The sequence below is a fragment of the Mus pahari genome, chromosome 5 (genome assembly GCF_900095145.1).
Source record: "Mus pahari chromosome 5, PAHARI_EIJ_v1.1, whole genome shotgun sequence".
Lineage (NCBI taxonomy): Eukaryota > Metazoa > Chordata > Mammalia > Rodentia > Muridae > Mus > Mus pahari.
This window is the reverse complement of record NC_034594.1, coordinates 48,896,886-48,915,104: the sequence shown is the minus strand read 5'-3', so window position 1 is coordinate 48,915,104 and position 18,219 is coordinate 48,896,886. Positions and strand designations below refer to the sequence as shown.

The window sequence follows — 18,219 nt, the reverse complement described above, 5'->3', positions numbered from 1 at the left end:
ACACAAGGATGGATGTGGGTCTCAGTAACACAAGGACAGATGTGAGTCTCAGGAACACAAGGATAGATGTGGGTCTCAGGAATCCAAGGATAGGTGTGGGTCTCAGGAACACAAGGATAGATGTGGGTCTTAGACACACAAGGATAGGTGTGGGTCTCAGGAATCCAAGGATAGGTGTGGGTCTCAGGAACACAAGGATAGATGTGACTCAGACTTTGTATTTAAGGATCTTATGAAATTCCTAGGGTTTGTTATTTTGACAGAAAAAAAGAAAAAAGAAAAAAAAAAAAAGGAGTCCAGTAGGCTTGGAAAGAGTATAGTTTTTGAGAAAACTGGGCATAAATTAGGATCTTGCTTGAGGAAAAGAGCAATAATGAAACTTAGTAATATTCCCCTTATACATCAGACTGTGCCAAGCGCTGTGCATAGATTTCCCCATGCAACAGTCCTGAGAACTTATGAGACAACTTATCCCCACTCTCATACATGAGCACAGGCTCTCACTGATGAAGAAAAGTGACAGGCCAGGCTCTTGTCATCTTTACACCAAAATATGTCTGACTCGAAGACTGCATCAGTAAACAAGCAGATTTAGTGACTTAGTGAAAAAAATCCTCAAGGCTTTCTCTCTGCTACATATAACATTTTACTTTTAAATAATTAACAGTAGCAGTTACAACAGACACGGCATTCCACTTGACACATACCACAAAGATTTATTTATCTTGACCATGTCACAATCTAGTGCAGAAGGAAGTAAGGCCACTTTGTGCTTCAATTGTCAAAGCTGGAAGTCACCCTTCCATTTAATTTCACTGATCTTAACTCAGTCATATGCTCTCCATTCAACCACAGGGGAGACAGTGGGATCAACTGTCCTGTGTATAAATAAGGAAGTTTCACTGGGGAAACACAGAGTTCTAGTCGTTTGCGCTTGTAATTCATGACACATATCCGATACTCTCCTCAAGTGCTAACTGCTATCAACATTTAAGCCTAGTCTTCCAGAACAGATGGAGCTAAAGGCTTACTCTCCAATTGCATTTCCTTCTGCAATACTGATTGAATATTAAACAAACAACTAATACATACATACAGTGTGAGTGAATAAAGCACACTGTGTCTGATAATTAAATAACTCAAGATGACCTACTTTCTAAAAATATGCATGAGTTAATTTTTTCAATGTTGACTCTTCAGTAATATCATTTTTAATGGGCAGTGGGACTATGTGAAATATTTTTTCTCATAGCTTTACTCTCATGCCTTACTTTTAGGACGTGACAACAGTAATATTTAAAGAACATTGTTGTCCCCCGTGCTAAGTCTGTTCACATAAAGGTGACAAATCTTACCAAGAACAGAAGTAAAACACATATCTTTTTTTCAGATAATATAAAGTGGAATGGCATTGTTTTATAAGTGGATGTCAAAATAATCTTTTCAATAATCTGCTGGGGGGGGTTGGATTGGGGCAGCATCTGTCAATGAAGACAGAGCAGGATTCCACCACTCTAGGCAGGTGTCACATCCATGTGCTTGCAGAGTTGGACTCTTGGTTTTATACTTTCATCAAATAAAAAAGTTACCCTACTTTATTTTGTAAAATAACAAAGTGATATACTTATCTAGGGTTGGGCCCCATTTTGGCCCTGGTTTGGGCCTTGAAGACAAACCTAAGCCTGGCTCGAGTTTCTGTGGCCTTGTGGGAGAGCCTAAGCCTGGCTCGAGTGGTCACTTCTATATCAGGATGACTCGGCAAGACTTGTTTGGCCTTTCCTCTGCCCTGCCATTACTGATGTAGAGCTTCACCATTGGCCGTGTCAGTCAGTCCATACCATCTGTCACCCTTCCCTGCCTCCTATGTCATCTTACCCCACCAAAAATCCCCCTCCCCGTTTCCCCAATTTATATAAGTGAGAGGCTGATGCCATAAAGTTCAGTTCCTGTGTGTTTCTTTTGGGCCATCTACACTTGCCATCCCACTCAGCCCAGGAGAGACAGGGACCTCTCTCCTCTCGCCTGGAGTTGGCAATCTAGCATCCTTCAGACTATAGTCTCAAGCACTATTTAAATAGCCAAGTAGGCAATTTACACAGGGGCAAGTGACTATGGGGTATTACACATAGGGCCATTTATCCTCAATTCATAAATCAGCACAAAAGGGCAGATGTTATGTTTAACAGGATGCTGTAAGCACCATTTCTGCTTCCGGCAGTGGACGAAGAAGAAAATGCAGTGTCGTGAAATTGTTTAAGCCACTAATCCCACTGCTTTTATTTATTTATACAGAGCTATGGGGAGATGCATTGCTGTTTCTCACAATGAGCATTCAACATGCGGCAGAACAGGTATCCCAAAGCTGAACACCCTGTTTACATTCAGAACTACACAGATAGTAGCCAACAGTGTCCTGCTAAAGGTCATGGCCAACTAAGAACATCAGTAGCCTACTAATACACACCTGCAGACGGGTGCAATCCTGCATCCCAGTAGTCCAGGGCTACAATAAAGGGGGCATTGATAGGGCAGGCTCTGCACGTTAACTTCATAAAACATAGGGGCTAGGGCTTTGTCATGGGCACCTGTATTGTCTGCAGTGGGGGGAGGGAAGGAAGGACATAGGCAGATCCTATGGGGCTCCAGCCAGGACACCAGGAAGTTTCAAGCTCAGTCTTAAGGAAACAAGGCAGAGAACAGAGAGCGATCAAGGAAGGCACGGAGAAGCAATTCTGTAGATGTTAAAGGGTTTCTAAATATAACCTAAATCTAAAGAAAAGAAGATGCAGAATCCTCTCTGTGTGTAAAATTTATTTTTTAAAAAGTCATGAATTTGGCATACTTTTAAAAATAATATATACATTTTAAGACTTAAGAATAGCTGCATAGCATGCTTTTTTTTTTTTTTTTAATGGCGATTGTGTGCCTTTGTGTTTCAGCTTGTGACTCCCTGTTTAATTTGGGGAAAGCTGAGGCATGATCTCACTATGGTTTCACACCAGCTTGCGGGTGGTGAATGATGTATAACTCAGACATTACAATGGATTCTCTCCTTCTAAGTACCGCATTGATGTGCAGGATCAGGGGTTATTGCTGAGCTAAGTTCTCAAGAGTCCAATCAAGAAATACAAGTTAGAGAAGCTAACCATTATTCATTAAGTGTACAGTTGCCAGGTGATAGCATTCGTGTAGTTGATAGAGCACATGGTCCCAAAATCAACTTACAAAAGAGACATCCTCATAACTAAAATGACATAGTCAAGAAACCCAGTAAGGTGAACAGCCGCTGTATCAAGGATTCTAACATGTGCACCTGAAATGGCGGCTCTGAGTGGCTTTGAGGCACAACCTCTAGTTCCCACTGGAGTGAGGTTACATTCCCACCTCCTGGTATCATCCATTTCGCTCCTTCAATAGAGTAAAGACGGCTCAGTGCACGTTCCTCTCATCTTTCCACTCATTCATCATTTTCAGCAACTGATGAATTACTTTCCACAGCCAATTCATCAGTCTTCCGAGTAAATGCAAAGGGTTTTTTCTCTTATCGATGCACGATCGCCATCTAGTGGTAACCGTGTGGTAACATCGGGATAGTCTCTAAAATGAGTTACCCATGTTTTCCCCCCAAGTCTTCAACATGAATCCCACTAAGGAACTTATAGAAAGTACAGTCATACAGAACCAATTTAGTGTAAGAAATATATGGTAATGATAAGTTGTGGGAATAATAATACCTTGACTTGATAAAGACTCGGGGAACTGTTTTATGAAAAATGTAATGTGCCTTCAATTGGTTTAAAACCTGTATAACTATATAAAATTAATAGATAAGGTGCTGCGGAGAAAGCTTGGCTGGTGTGTGTGTGTGTGTGTGTGTGTGTGTGTGTGTGTGTACAAGCATAAGGACCTGAGATCGGATCTCGAGGCTCCAGGGAAAAGCTGGGGCATTGCCATGGGTACCTGCATTGTTTAGAATGGAGGAGGGGAGGGCAAAATATTCCAGGCAGATCCCAGGGGCCAACCTCTCCAGCCAAATCACTGGGCAGCTTCAAGCTCAGTGTTAAGGGAACAGGCGGAACGCAGAGAGTAATCAAGGAAGGCACCCAACATTTTCCTGTGGCTTCCCATGCAAATGATTGCATGCACCTGCACGCGGACGCACTCGCCACCCTCCACCCCCACGCGTGCGCCCAAACACACACACATTGCCCACAAAGAAGAAAATCTAATAACTAAAAATTTTCTCACTTTTCTTTCAGTTAAACTTCTGTTATAAAATTCAAGAAATACAATTTTTTAGTAAATAATTGTTAAGAAAAAAAATGCAGCAAACGTGTATTGAATAAACCATACCTGGAGATTAGCTTTCACTATACCTTGAAACCTTGAAAATCAGAACAAGCAGAAGCTTGCTTCGGTTTCAACTTGATATATTGTCTACGATTTTACCCATTTGACTATATGCTGCTACAGTCACTCAGTTTTGGATTCACAGTGTCCGATGTTTAGGTCATTATTTCTGACTTGTTTCAAAACCTGCTTCTGTTGTCATTTCAACACAAGGCTTGGGAGATTTGTGCAAACATACTAGTTCGGGAGGCTGAGGCGCTTGGGCCTATGTAATCATTTAAAGTGTGTTTCAGTATCTATGATATAGTATCATAGTAACATATAAAGGTCTTTACCGCTGGCTTCTCTGCATTCTTCTTGTCTTTCAAATATATGCATCCTGTTTTCTCTAGAAGCAAGTTCCCTGACAGGTTATTCAATATTAAGTTATTAATTCTAAACACATATGTTATTGAATATAATACACATATATGAAATGATAATAGTTAAAGAATAAGAGATCATGAATTTAGAGGGAGTAAGAGGGCAGAGGGGGGATAGATATGATATAAATATAGTACTCATGTGTGAAGTTACAAAAAATAAAAATTTTAAATAAAATATCATGAATGACCTAAAGCTTTCTAGATGCCCAATTAATGAAGTAGAAGGCCAATCTACTATACTATTTGAATATATTTAACATGTTATTAATTGCTCTATTTTGCTGTAATTTTGATTACTTTACATGCTATATCTCCAAGGTTTTAGTATTTTAGTATAATGACTATGAATTTAGTCATTAGTGAGTCTTCTTTGAAGGTCTTCTGTCTACTCTATTTTTGACTCTATTATTTGAAACTTCAGGAGACATTATTTATTTTATTTGTAGCGCTCCTCTGCCTAGTGCTAACATGGTTATATCTGTTACACTGTTTATGTATTTGAGATGGTTGCTTTCAATTTAGGAAACGAAGATGAACTTTGGATAGTCAGGTGAACTCCTGTCATACCAAATGGGATTATCTTCTAAAATTTGTTTTACAAGTGACTTTTTTATTTATGTGTATGTTTATGTTTGTGTCTGTGTCTTTGCATGACATGTATGCAGGCACCTGTTGAGGCTGGAAGAGGCTATTGGATCCCCTGAAGATGGAGTTTGAAGCCACTTGACATAGGTGCTGGGAATCAAACCGGTAAGCACTCTTAACTGCCGATCCATCTTTCCAGCCCCAGCTTCTGAAAAAATCTGGGTTAAGTCAGTGTGCCAGAATAAAAGTAGGTCTTGCTACTTACTGCTCTAAGCTGTGACAAGAACTTGGCTCTAAGATGCTATTTCTCAAGACACCACAAACATAATAGGACCTGATTCTCATGTTGGTGTTGAGCAGGAAGCTTCCTCCTTGTTGGAAACTTTGAAGACAGTTGTAGGAGAAACCCTTCAGCAGTATTACCCAGCTGCGAAAGCTGTGAACTACAGACCCACAGGTGCAACAGTGGCTCAAATGTTATGGAATAACCAACTGTTCTGTGATGGGATTCCAAGTTCACTCCAGAAGAAGACAACCGTGCTTAGTATTATAGACCTGATCGAGAACATGTGGTTGGAAACTCATAGGTCTAAGGGGTAAACCTGCTACTAATTCTGCTACATGGACAGCATATCAAAATACTCTTTACATTTCTATCATTGTACTGTAAAATATTATATCCTTTCAACCTCATTAGATAATGTCCCTTTGCAGTCAATGGGGGTTAACACAGAAATGCATGATTGACCAAAATGCAGATAATAAGCGTTAGTGGAATGTTCAGTCACAAACAGGACAACTTCATCATAGCCAAGACTCAGGCACCACCATGGAAAACAGAGTAAGATTATTATGGGAACCAGAAACCATGGAGGACCAGAGTGAAATATTGTCTTCTTGGTGTGACAGGACAGCTGCACTCCTGCATTCACAGCTGCATGAGACTGCACACAATCAACCCAGTCAACGTTCTAGCACCCAAGTAGGAGGGATCCTAAACCTCCAACCATAACTGAGGATAAAGTGACAGTCTGTGGCTGCTCTGGAAGAGTCAGTTTTCTTCAAAGCGTGGCCCCTGGTAGAGGACTTACACTCCAGTGGACTGGCCCATATTTGGGTCTATAAGGGCAGGGAAAACTGCATTCTGGGGTGATATTAGAAACATAACAGGAAGCTGAAATTGGAAAGGGAGGTAGAGATGTACCTAGAAGTTTTAGAAAAAGTTGATCCATCCTATAATTATAATGTTTTGTAAAGTAGCTCTGAAGTGGGCCAGAATGTATCCAGCTGAAAGCTGTAGAAGCCAATTGAAAAGAGCAACACAAATTGATGAGAAAATTTTCAAGTTCATTTTTATATAGCTAGAACAGGATGGAAGCCAATGCTAAGACATAATTCATCCAAGGGCTTGTCTACAGAAGAGAACACAACCACAGCTGGCCCTGGGAAACACTACAAGTGCGATCCTTCCCTGATCTACTCCATCAGATCAGGCTGTGTACTACAATATAATGGTTAAAACAAATTTGTTAAAAATTTAAGTTTTGGTCATTTTTTTACACGTATATGATGACTTTAAGGCATTTTTGTCACATGCTCTCTCCCACTAAGACCTTTCTTCTTCCCAACAAGTTCCATTTTATATGGGTGTATACACACACACACACACACACACACACATGCACACACAATATTCTCAACAAGATATTGTTTTCATAGACTAAATTAAACAGGAAAAGTGAAGAATCAAATGTCACAAATTTTACATCTCAGAAATCACAAATCTCTATATCTCTTTACATGCACATTTTACATGCATACAGTCTCCAGTGGTAATGTACATATAAAAAGTATTATAAAATGTTGGAGGTCTAAACTATAAACTTTTTTAGAATTTATCTCTACCCGAAGAAAATTAAAAAAAAAAACAAAACTTTTTTTGTGGTTGTTTTTAATAATCCTCTTTCTTCACCTATACCAGAATATTTGCCATTTAAATCATTCACTTAACAGTGTGGCTCGCCCATTACTTTCATCCCATGCACTATAAAAAACATACAGCAGCATCCACAACCCTCCTGCCATAAGAAAGAACTGAGTGGAAATCCCTATTAAAAGTGAATAATGATGTATCTAACCTCATTTTAATTTCAGTAATTGACTGGGGAAACAGGAAGATCTATTAAAAGGACCATTGCTGGTCAAGCACTAATGAGAAAATATCTGAGTCACTGGCTGTCATGGTAACAGGGTATTATCCAAATATGATCAGTATGCCCAGTAGCTACTGAAGTAATGATAGGCTACACTTCTAATTGTGTTTTCTCTACTTGCAAGATGTGTTCTGTGCTTCACAGAGGTGAGAGTGTGGCACAGTTCTGTTGATCAGATAAGGAAAGGATGACACCTTCGTAAATTAAGTTCAAGCATATAGCACCAGGGATAAATTAAACACTGGGAAGTTTTCAAAAATTAAACAAAAACAACTTGTTATTGCCTTTTCAGATTTCTAAAAAAGACTACTTTTTCCATCGAATTTCAAAACTGGCTAATTGCAAAAAAGGAACTTGGCGAAAACATGAAAATGAATCAATAAGAAATCTTCCCAAGGAAGGAAATTCCAAATGGAATAGTTTAGAGATGAACCCAAGAACCAAAAGTCCCCAAAAGTATTAGACCAGGTACAAATAGGCAGAAATTAGAGGATTCAAGAACCATTTAAAAATAAGAATGTGTACCAGCAAGTAGCCAGTTTTGTTGGCAGAAGCTGATACTAAGGATGTGTGGATAGGCTTCTGTGCAGCCTGTATCCTCAACAGCAACTTTTCTGTCACTGACTGTTTGGAAACACAGCTTCAGTGAATACTGAAGTGTCCTCAGATCTGTCTACTTCTCTCTCATATCTTGAATGCCATTGGATTTTAAAGGAAATTGATTGTGGCCTCCTAGTCCTTTTAGGTGGATAACTTATTTATAAAAGGAAAACCTGTAGATTAACAGAGACACAATAAATGCTGGCATGCATTATTGACTAGGATCCCATGTGCCCTCTCAAAGCTGGTGCACATAAGCATCATTAATAACACTTGTCCTGGAATGCTGGTTACTCTTATTAACTGTGTCAGCATGTGGACTGGGCTTCACATGTATCTATATGAAAGTAACCAATCTATAGTTAATATAGTGAAAGCCAAAGGCACATCTATCTACAGTATTCTACATTCTGTGTGGGGTATACAGTTTCAGACTGCGTAAACAGCTGTTCTTTCAAAGCTATCAGAGTGTGGAAACAGATCAAACGGTCATATGCCCAGAAGAAATGGGGCTGTATAGGGAAGGCACGCACTGACCTTGGATGGAAGCAGCAGTTGGACAGCCAATCAGTGTGGCCAGATCCAGTAAGAAGTACATTGCCCTGTGGGAGGCCCACCATCTTCCAGAGCCGATCTTCACTACAGGAGACAAGATAGTCTTTGCAGGGGTGCATAACGATGCTGTGCAGGGAGAAAGAAAGGGCATTATGTATGGATGAATAGTTTTCCAGGATGAATGAAGAAATGTCAATCGTCATCCTATTTTAACAAGTCAGACTCAGTCCTTACCCAGAAGTCTCAGAAACAGACTCTACATCCCAGTTATAATTCTAATATCTTTCTGATCACCATCATCAATCTAAGCAACACAGTGGATCTCAGATATCTCACTTGCAAAATGAAGATGTTGATTTGGGTGGTCATGAGTATATAATTCTGGGTTTAAAATAATAGCTGGCTTTTTTTATCAGGGAGGAAAAACTGTACCAGTGACCTCTCTCTCTCTCTCTCTCTCTCTCTCTCTCTCTCTCTCTCTCTCTCTCTCTGTGTGTGTGTGTGTGTGTGTGTGTGTGTGTGTGTATGCACACACGTACTGGGGGTATTTAGACCAATAAAATATTTATTATTGAAAAAGAAAAATCATTTTCAGAATACAGTCTGTCTTCATTCAGGTATTATTTTATAAAAAGGTAACAAATTCTTATCACATTTTTATAGTTTTATAATAAATGCTATTGAAACATTAACTTGGTGGCCCACTAACTTCATAGTGAGGAAGAACTCTGCTAACATGCTTTTTAAACTCATTTCAGCCTATAAGTAGTACACAAATTATGGTAATGAATTCAAGATGTATAAGGCAATTCCCACTTTATAAAGGCCTAGAGGGAAATGAGATAGAAGAATATAAAATTAATGATTAGCTCATTCAACACCATTATCTGGACTGGACCCCATCACTGTGACCATTAAACATAGAAGCTAAATTATTGTAAAATTGAGTCTACAATGTTAATGCCTGCTATTTTATCTATGGCAATGCTTTAATCTTATTTACACAGAGTCTCATCTATGTCTTATGATTCAGTGGATGCAGAGGAGTCTCATGTCAAGTACCTATTAAAATACTAACTTCAACATTAGCAACAAAAGGTTCAACTTCTGCTTCGCCACTTTAGTTTTAACCTATAGCTTGCTTATTCACCTAGACAGTACAATGAAATAACACGATTAAGAAATAATACCGCACTGTCATTCCTCTTTGATTGACCTTCTTATTTTGCTCTGTAATATGGACTGTAGGAAATAGATTCCTGAAGAAATCATGTGTTTGATCGATTACTCCAGATCTTTCATGACAAGAACTATATACTCACTATCCTTTTCAATAACACTGCTAAGCCTCCAGACTATGAATAGAAATTTTGTTCTCTTACATTGGCATGGAGGTGGGGTCAGAGTTCAACAATGGGCATTCCCCATGACGGAGGCTCTGAATCGAGTTAAACGGCTTTACCATTTTCAGTATTTTACTGTTCTAAATAAAGACAGTGTAAAGGAAATTATTCCTATTGCAGTTCATTGCAATGTTGGTTTTGACTTTCAGAAGGCCAATTCAAGAAAGAAATTTATTACAGCTCGAACAGCTAAAGGATGCATTTATGGAACTTAATTAGCAGAAAAATATGATGCGAGGTAAAAATGTCAGATTGAAACGAATTCTGTATTCAAATACAGACTAGGAAGCACAGCGAACCCTCTGAGTTCCTGAGTATGATATATGCCGGCTCACAGCTTTCCTGGCAGACACAGGCACACTTGACTAGATGATAAATTACCCTCTTTAAGTGAAGATAACTAAAGTCATTGATGTCTTTACAAACTTTGAGAGATAAGTTTCCAAAATGACTTTTGCGAGGAGAGCTATTTGTGGAAGGCAGAGGACGGATATAAACAGAAACTCAATGAAAGCAAATCAGGTTGGAATTGTCCTCGTTGGACTTACTCAGTCAGTTCAATGTTGCACTGTGATGCTTCCTGTGTAACATGGCAAGAATGTCTACCATTCCAAGTCTGTGTGTGTGCACATGAGTGTACACACATGCTTACACATGCAGAGTAGTCCCCATTTTTCTGCAAAGGATACAGTTCAAATCACCCTTCCCAGGGGACACATAAAACCTCCTATAGCACCAAACGACCCATACTTACATATATATCATTTATGATAAAGTTAAACTTGGAAAATAGGCACAGTAAGAAATTACAGGAATAACTAGTGATGAACTAGAAATGTAGACCACATATTTTTACTCATACTTTCCACTCACAAAGGACTTGCCTTCCCTATTTCTGCTCACCACTTTCCATAAATTGTGGTCATAGATTTTAAGGCTCAACATCTGGCAGCTAAACTGGTGCAAACATATTTTTCTCCTAATTTTATGAACAGATTTGTTCTTCCCCTGGATTTTGTTGACTTCTTATCTATCTATCTATCTATCTATCTATCTATCTATCTATCTATCTATCTATTGTTAGCAATTTTTTCATCTTTTCTTAGTAAACCAAGAATAATCCTTTGTTCACTTAGTTCACGGTTTTCTGGGACAGAAAATGACTTGTCAGCATCAGAGTTTTTGCTCTTGGGGTCATTAAAAATGCTTATTTTGTCACAAGCACTTTGATATGATGACTCTGGTGAGTCCTGTCACAAAGGGACTAATGAGAAGGCAGTATACAGAGTGTATTTGCTGGCAAGAGAGATGTTTCCCATTCCAGCCAAGATGGAGCATGCTAGCACAAGATTTTGTTGTTACACACATAATCATATCCACTTTATATGTCATATTGTTTGTTTCTGAAATTTTCTCTTTATGATTTTTGGATCATAATTGACTTTGTGTAGCTAAAGTCATGGTAAGCAAAATGTCACATCAGGGGCTATTTCAATATATTTGTGCAAGTGAATGTATGCATGGACATATTTACTCTGTTGCATGTAAATGTACATGAAAATATGTATGTATAACCTTTTTATGATAAATATATAACCACTTCAGACAAGCATTGTTGCTCCAATCTTGAATAGATCTATGCATAGATCTTGTAAAAATAGAAATATCAAGCACAAATTGGAAGTAATGAGTAATACACATTTTAACAATTCATTGAGTGAAAATATTGTGTGTCAAGAGATGAAAATCCAAGTTCAATAACTTTGGGGTCAAGAACCAGGAATATTTTCCCAAACAGAAGTAATGCATCATTACCAACTCTGTTACCATCACTAACACTATCATCATCACCATCATCATCATCATCATCACTCCATCACCTTAACAATCACCATCATCACCATATCACCTTTATTCTCTCTCTTGTTTCTTCCTTCTTTCTCTCTCTCTTTCCCCCTCTCTCTTTCTCTTTCTTTCTTTTCTTTCTTTCTTTCTTTCTTTCTTTCTTTCTTTCTTTCTTTCTTTCTTTCTTTCTTTCTTTTTCTTTCTTTCTTTCTTTCTTTCTTTCTTTCTTTCTTTCTTTCTCCTCCTTCTTTTTTCTTCTTCTTCCTCCCCTTCTACTCTTCCTCTGCCCCTTCTTCAACTCTCACATCTTGAACAAGATGCTTAATTCTTACAAGTGTAATGAAATCTCCCACGATTTTTTGTGTGTTGTAATTTAACCTCAGCAGTGCCTGGCACATCATTCCATTTTAATAACTGCATATTAGATATATGACGGGTGCTGCTGTTGCTGGTGTTGCTCTTTTGATCCCAAGAAAACTGTACCAGACAGTGTGTACTTTGCTTAGTTTCACAGTTGATGATGAGTGGAAGCTGACTTTGAGTCTAGGATGGTCTTGTTTTATGACTGATGATTTATTAGTTACTGCTAATCCATACACATCTTTAATCATTTTTGGAAGTACTTTATGAATATGAACTCATTTTAAATGGTCTTAATATGTTATCATTCCCTGTACATGGTTAAGTCATTGAGTCTTTATTAAATCCAAGTTAAAGAACTCATCTGGGAAATGAGTAATACCACAAGTTTAATAGTATTAAAGAAACTAGAAGACCCATCATTTGAAGCAAAGATACCTATTCTAAAACTGAGTCTTTTACTGTATATTAAGTTGTTAGAAGAAATAGATGTTTCATTCAATTATTTTCCCCACAGACATCTCTATGTAATACGTGTAGAAGAATATTTGATGTATATAAATTCTTTAGGTGATTAATTCACTGAATATTTTCCCACCATGCATAGCCCTCAGCTTTGATAATTCTGTCTGCTTTAAATTAGTCTTTTGAAGAAGCTGAGGAGTGGTAACCAGTACTTTATAGGAATCAGTTTCTAGTTTCAAAGTTGCAATCATTAACTTTATTAATCATTATAGTAGTTGGTAACCATTAAGTTGGTTACGTACAGTGATCACCTTTGCAGATGGAGACACTAGTGCACATAGAGGTTACTTGATACACAAGGTCATGAAGTCACGAGGTGGCAGAGCTAGGACTGCCACCAGAGTGATTATGGTCAGCTATCCACAAATGGTACATTCTCTGATAAAATTAATCTACTGTAAATAACAACTTCCCACTCAACATAACTTAACTCACGAGGACTGCCTTCAGAATCTAATTTCCCAAGTCAATTGAACTCAGACCACCAATTATCGTTTCCTTCTTTAAGATAACAGGTGCCCAGAGTCATATCTCAGTTACATTAGATAATTTACTGAGATGCCTTTTAAAGTTTCTAAAGAAGAAACATGCCTTTAAAAATCTCTGACCCTGTTCCTACTATAGGAAGCTAGAATTGTTTGATTTTTTTTTTCTGGGAACTGGACATTGGCTATGTTCAGGTTGATAGAATGATGGGTTGAATAAGCTGCATGGGAAAGAACTGTTTATGATCTGAAGCAGAGGCTGGCTCACTTTTTCTATAAAGGGACATATCAGAAGCATTTTAATCTATGTGCCCCAGAGTTTCAGATGCAACTATTCAGTGTTGCTATGGAAGTATGAAGGTAGCAAAGAAATAGACAAAACAAATAAGCTAGAAAGTGATAGAATAAAGCTTTATTTACAAAAGAAGGCGCTCCGTCACATCTGGCGTGTGGCTAGAGTTTGACGATTTCTGTTTCCGTAAAATTTTCATGATATGCAATACACTTATGTTTAACAGCGTGGGCTCAGGAGTAAGAAGTGAGTTTATACTTTCACTCCAGTATCACTAACTACATATCTTCAAATACCTTTCTTCATCAACCTCAGCCTCTTATGTAAAGAATAGAAATATCAGAGTACTGATACAGTGGACTTGTGTAAGTTACTTAAATTAGTGCAAATAGAAGATTTGGAGCAGTGCTGGACAGGTGGGAACACAAAGAGCATTACTATTACACAGACAGAGTGTTACACGAGGAACCTTGTTGCAATTTAAAGGAGATGCTGCCCTACTGGCTTTACTCTGTCATTTATAAAAGGTATCTTAAAAAAAAAAAAAACACTGGGTGTGATGGCACATGCCTTTAATCACCCCCGGGGAGGCAGAGGAAGGCAGATAGATGTCTTAGTATCTACTAATTTGAGGCTTGCCAGGTCTACATTGTGATTTCTTCATCAGCTAAGATGTCATAGTGAACACTGTCTTATAAAAAACCAAAACAACAAAAAGACTGTTTAGTAGATGTGGTACGAAAAAAATAGTTTATATACATGTGAATTTGTATGTGTATGTGTGTTTTATTTGTGTGTGTGTGTGTGCGCGCGCACATGCACACACTTGTGTGCAAGAGTTCATACACATTGGAAGAACCACCTGATTATGGTCAGCTATCCGCAAATGGTACATTCTCTGATAAAATTAATCTACTGTAAATAACAACTTCCCACTCAACGTAAGATTTCTGTGCTGTCTTTCGCAGTGAAGGGAGCACTCAGGAGAGACTCCTCTCCTACAGCTGAGGTCAGATTTCCAACTAGCTCAGGAGGTGAGGGGAAACTGGCCCTTCTTGGGCTCTGGACTTCCACATAAAGACCGCAGGAGTCCTGTCCTCAGACTCTGGCCACTTATGCATGTCCCTTTACAGCAACATCCTAACTTTCCCTCCCCAAGATGTTTCCCAAAAGTTCTAATTAAGAAGTGTAATCTCCAACTTAATGTCTTCCCAGAACCTGTTCCAAGTGCCACATAGTTACATAGTGACTTTAAAATTTGAATATAAGTGTTCTGCTTTTCTTTAACTTACTATTAATTATAATTACAAGACACGAAGACAAAGGCCTTGTCACCTCATTCCCAACTTAATAAGCTTGTGACTAGTGTAGAAATAGTACAAGAAAACATCTTTGAGGTTCTAAAAAAGAAGTTGTGGGTGCATGCTAATTTTGAGTCTTAATCAAGCCATGTCCTGATGAAGTTACCATGAAGTGTTTTGTTAAGCAATATACCAGTCACATTACATAAAACAATATCCTGTAGCGTGAGTTTTTTTTTCCATCTCTTTTATAATAAGAAACATTCTTCAAGACCACATGGTAGCTACTGAAATGCTCGCCTGTCTAAATCGAAACTGTTTTTCCTCATGGCGGAGCTACATGGGATATTTTGGAGGGGATGCGTGTAGGTGTCTGGAGAACACTGCTAATTATCAGCAGAGTTGGTGACAGAAGCAGCATAGTTAGACTTTTCAAAGGGAACCCTGTTATTCCCAAAAAGATTGTCACAAGAAAGACTAATTAGATAACCTTGTCTTCACTTTAGGTAAATCAGCTTTGCGAATGGTTCCCTCACTTCGGGTCACAAGCTCTAATTACTGCCAAACAGAAGGTGCAGAATTGGGGTGAGAACAAATGAACACTGAAATACCTCGTGCCCTATGACCTTAGGTAACCACTTCCATACTTGCCCTTAAAGAAAACACACACGCATGGCTCCCCTTGCCGTAACACACATACACACACACACACACACACACACACACACACACACACACTCACACTCACACACACACACTATTCCCCTGATGATTGCTAATCTAATAACTGCATCTTATGTTTAGATATACTTCTGGATAGGAACATTAGCTTTTCCCATTATTTAAACAAATATGTGCTAAGAAGCTATGGTGTAGAGTACAAAACAGACAGAGAGGCACAGTAATGCTCAAGGGATTATGAACAAGTAAGGGAAAATATAAAACCAAAATAAACAAAATTATATAGCTACAAAAGAACCAAAAGACCGTAATACGACCATAACTGGAGGAAGGAATTTCTTGTCTATGACTCAAGAAGCACTGGAGAGCTGAGAGTCCAACGTGAACCCAGGTGATCAGAAAAAAAACTTGAGAAGGGCCTCGGGACAGAGTGCTGGGTACAGATGGCAGTGCAGAAATGGCAAGGCTGAGGGGATCTGGTGCACTGAGGGTAGGTAGATAACTAGAGAGGCAAAAGGATGAGCACAAGCAAGGAATGAGACAACAGCTCGGAGCAGGTCCTACAGCGCCTCGCAGGAGGAAAACCAGAGATATATTTATCCTATGATGATTTCCTGGTTGTGAGTAGGTATCTGGATATTGTTGATATTTCCCAAGTGTTATTATTATGAGGTAGGATGAGAGACAGTGTAAGGTGAGAGGTGGTAGGAGATTTGAGTAGTGAGGTCATTAAGGGATTTGGGTTGGTTTCCTGGAATTGGTCCTCCTAAGAATGCCTTGTTACAGAGCATCGAGAGGGTCTCTGATTTCTGTGGCCTTATGTGCACACTCACAACTGTGCTGTCTGCCAAAAGACCCATGACAGAGTGGGGCCAAAGCCAGTATCATGTTTCTGATTCCCAGAACTTCGAAGGAATGAACTTCTGTTCTTTGAATATTATCCAGACTCAGCTATTTTCTGATGTCTGCATTAAATGGATGGATAAACCAGGTGAGTGGCATGGGACTGATGTTTTTAAAGATGTTTAAAGCTATTATGTAGAAAAGGAGACTTGTGGAACAAGTGAACACAGAGAATATCAGCTGGGAGTGCAGAGCTGTAACACAGAATAATACACTCAGATCTGTTTACCCTAAGGATGCTCATGATTAAGGCAGGTGCCACTGGAGTGGATTCACTGTGTCACCACTCAGTAAAGTCAACAACATATAGAAACATACCAAATAACACAGAAACATGTCAAATAACAGGTGGACTTAAAGTGTCAAGGTACACACAAGGAAAGTCATAATGTATGTTCACTGCACACATCAAACTGTAGTATACCTCATTTCATAAAAAAAGACAAAAAACCTTGCATATTGCAATGAAAGACACAAATTTAAATCAACCCATTAATAGTAGGTGATTGTTTTAATTTCTCCAATAGATAAGCCATATGAACAAAAGCTATGCAGCTTACAGACACAGCTCTCAATTGCAGATCATACTCTGGGAAACAAAACAAATCTTAACAAATCCAGAAACAGAATATTCTATCTGATGATAATTAAATAAAATTAAAATTGACATCAAACACATCTCATGGAGATAAACATAATATACAAACATACATTTATGGAGATTAAACAACCCTTTACTGTAGGATAAATGGGTCAAATAAGAAATCAAAGAAATGGAAAATTTCAGTTCCTGAATGGAAATGAAAACACTGTACTACAAAAGTTCTTGCCTAATTGAAAAGCAGTCCCGTAAGAGAAATGTATAGCTCTAAGTGTCTGCATTCAAAATCATAAGAGACAGAACATAAAACAATAAGACTTGAAGGCCTGAAAAGACAACGGAGGGGAAATGGTTGGGATGTATTGTATGAGAGAAGAGCCTACTAAAAAATAAATCCATAAGGGACACAAATAAATGACTTAATGATACAACCCAGCTACAACAAGATCGTCCAGACTCAGATTCATTTATATCATAATTCTATCAGACTTTCAAAGAAAATCAATAGCCAAGCCTTCCTTGAATAAATATATATATATATATATATATATATATATATATATATATATACACATACATACAGGAGGCACACTCCTAAAGTCTTTCAATGAAGTTTGTATTATTTAATATAAAAACTAGGATAAGGATAAGATATACACAAACAAAACAAAACAAAACGAAATAAAAAAAACACTACAGGGAATTTTAAAAGAATAAGGATGTACAACAAAAGGATTATACACCTTGGCCAAGTTTGCTTTATCCCAGAGATGTTCAACACATGAAAGACAATAAATGTAATAAATCACTTTACATGGAGTTATAAACAGAATACAGAATACGTTTTACTGAATTCTTTCATTTTTCTCAGTTTAGGGATTATATTTATGATATTAATTCCCTTATGTACATTCTTTCATCTTACTTTTAATTTTTATTTTGAAAGTCGTGCAGAATATTGACTATAGCTTCTAACAGCTTTAGCACTTTATACATGTTTTTACTAATTAATTTTAATTAAAATATAATCACATCATTCCCAGGTGATTCTCTCTCTCTCTCTCTCTCTCTCTCTCTCTCTCTCTCTCTCTCTCT

The 18,219-nt window shown here is 38.1% G+C and overlaps 1 protein-coding gene across 2 annotated transcripts in view; it reads right to left on the bottom strand.

The window, feature by feature from the left end:
• The window catches only part of Spag16 (sperm associated antigen 16), an 834,729-nt gene that overhangs the window by 453,915 nt on the left and 362,595 nt on the right, over positions 1–18,219 (bottom strand). For both annotated transcript variants that reach the window (XM_021198510.1, XM_021198512.1), the window contains one exon: positions 8,711–8,854. In XM_021198510.1, the coding sequence (XP_021054169.1) occupies positions 8,711–8,854 (144 nt within the window). The remainder of the gene's footprint in view (positions 1–8,710; positions 8,855–18,219) is intronic.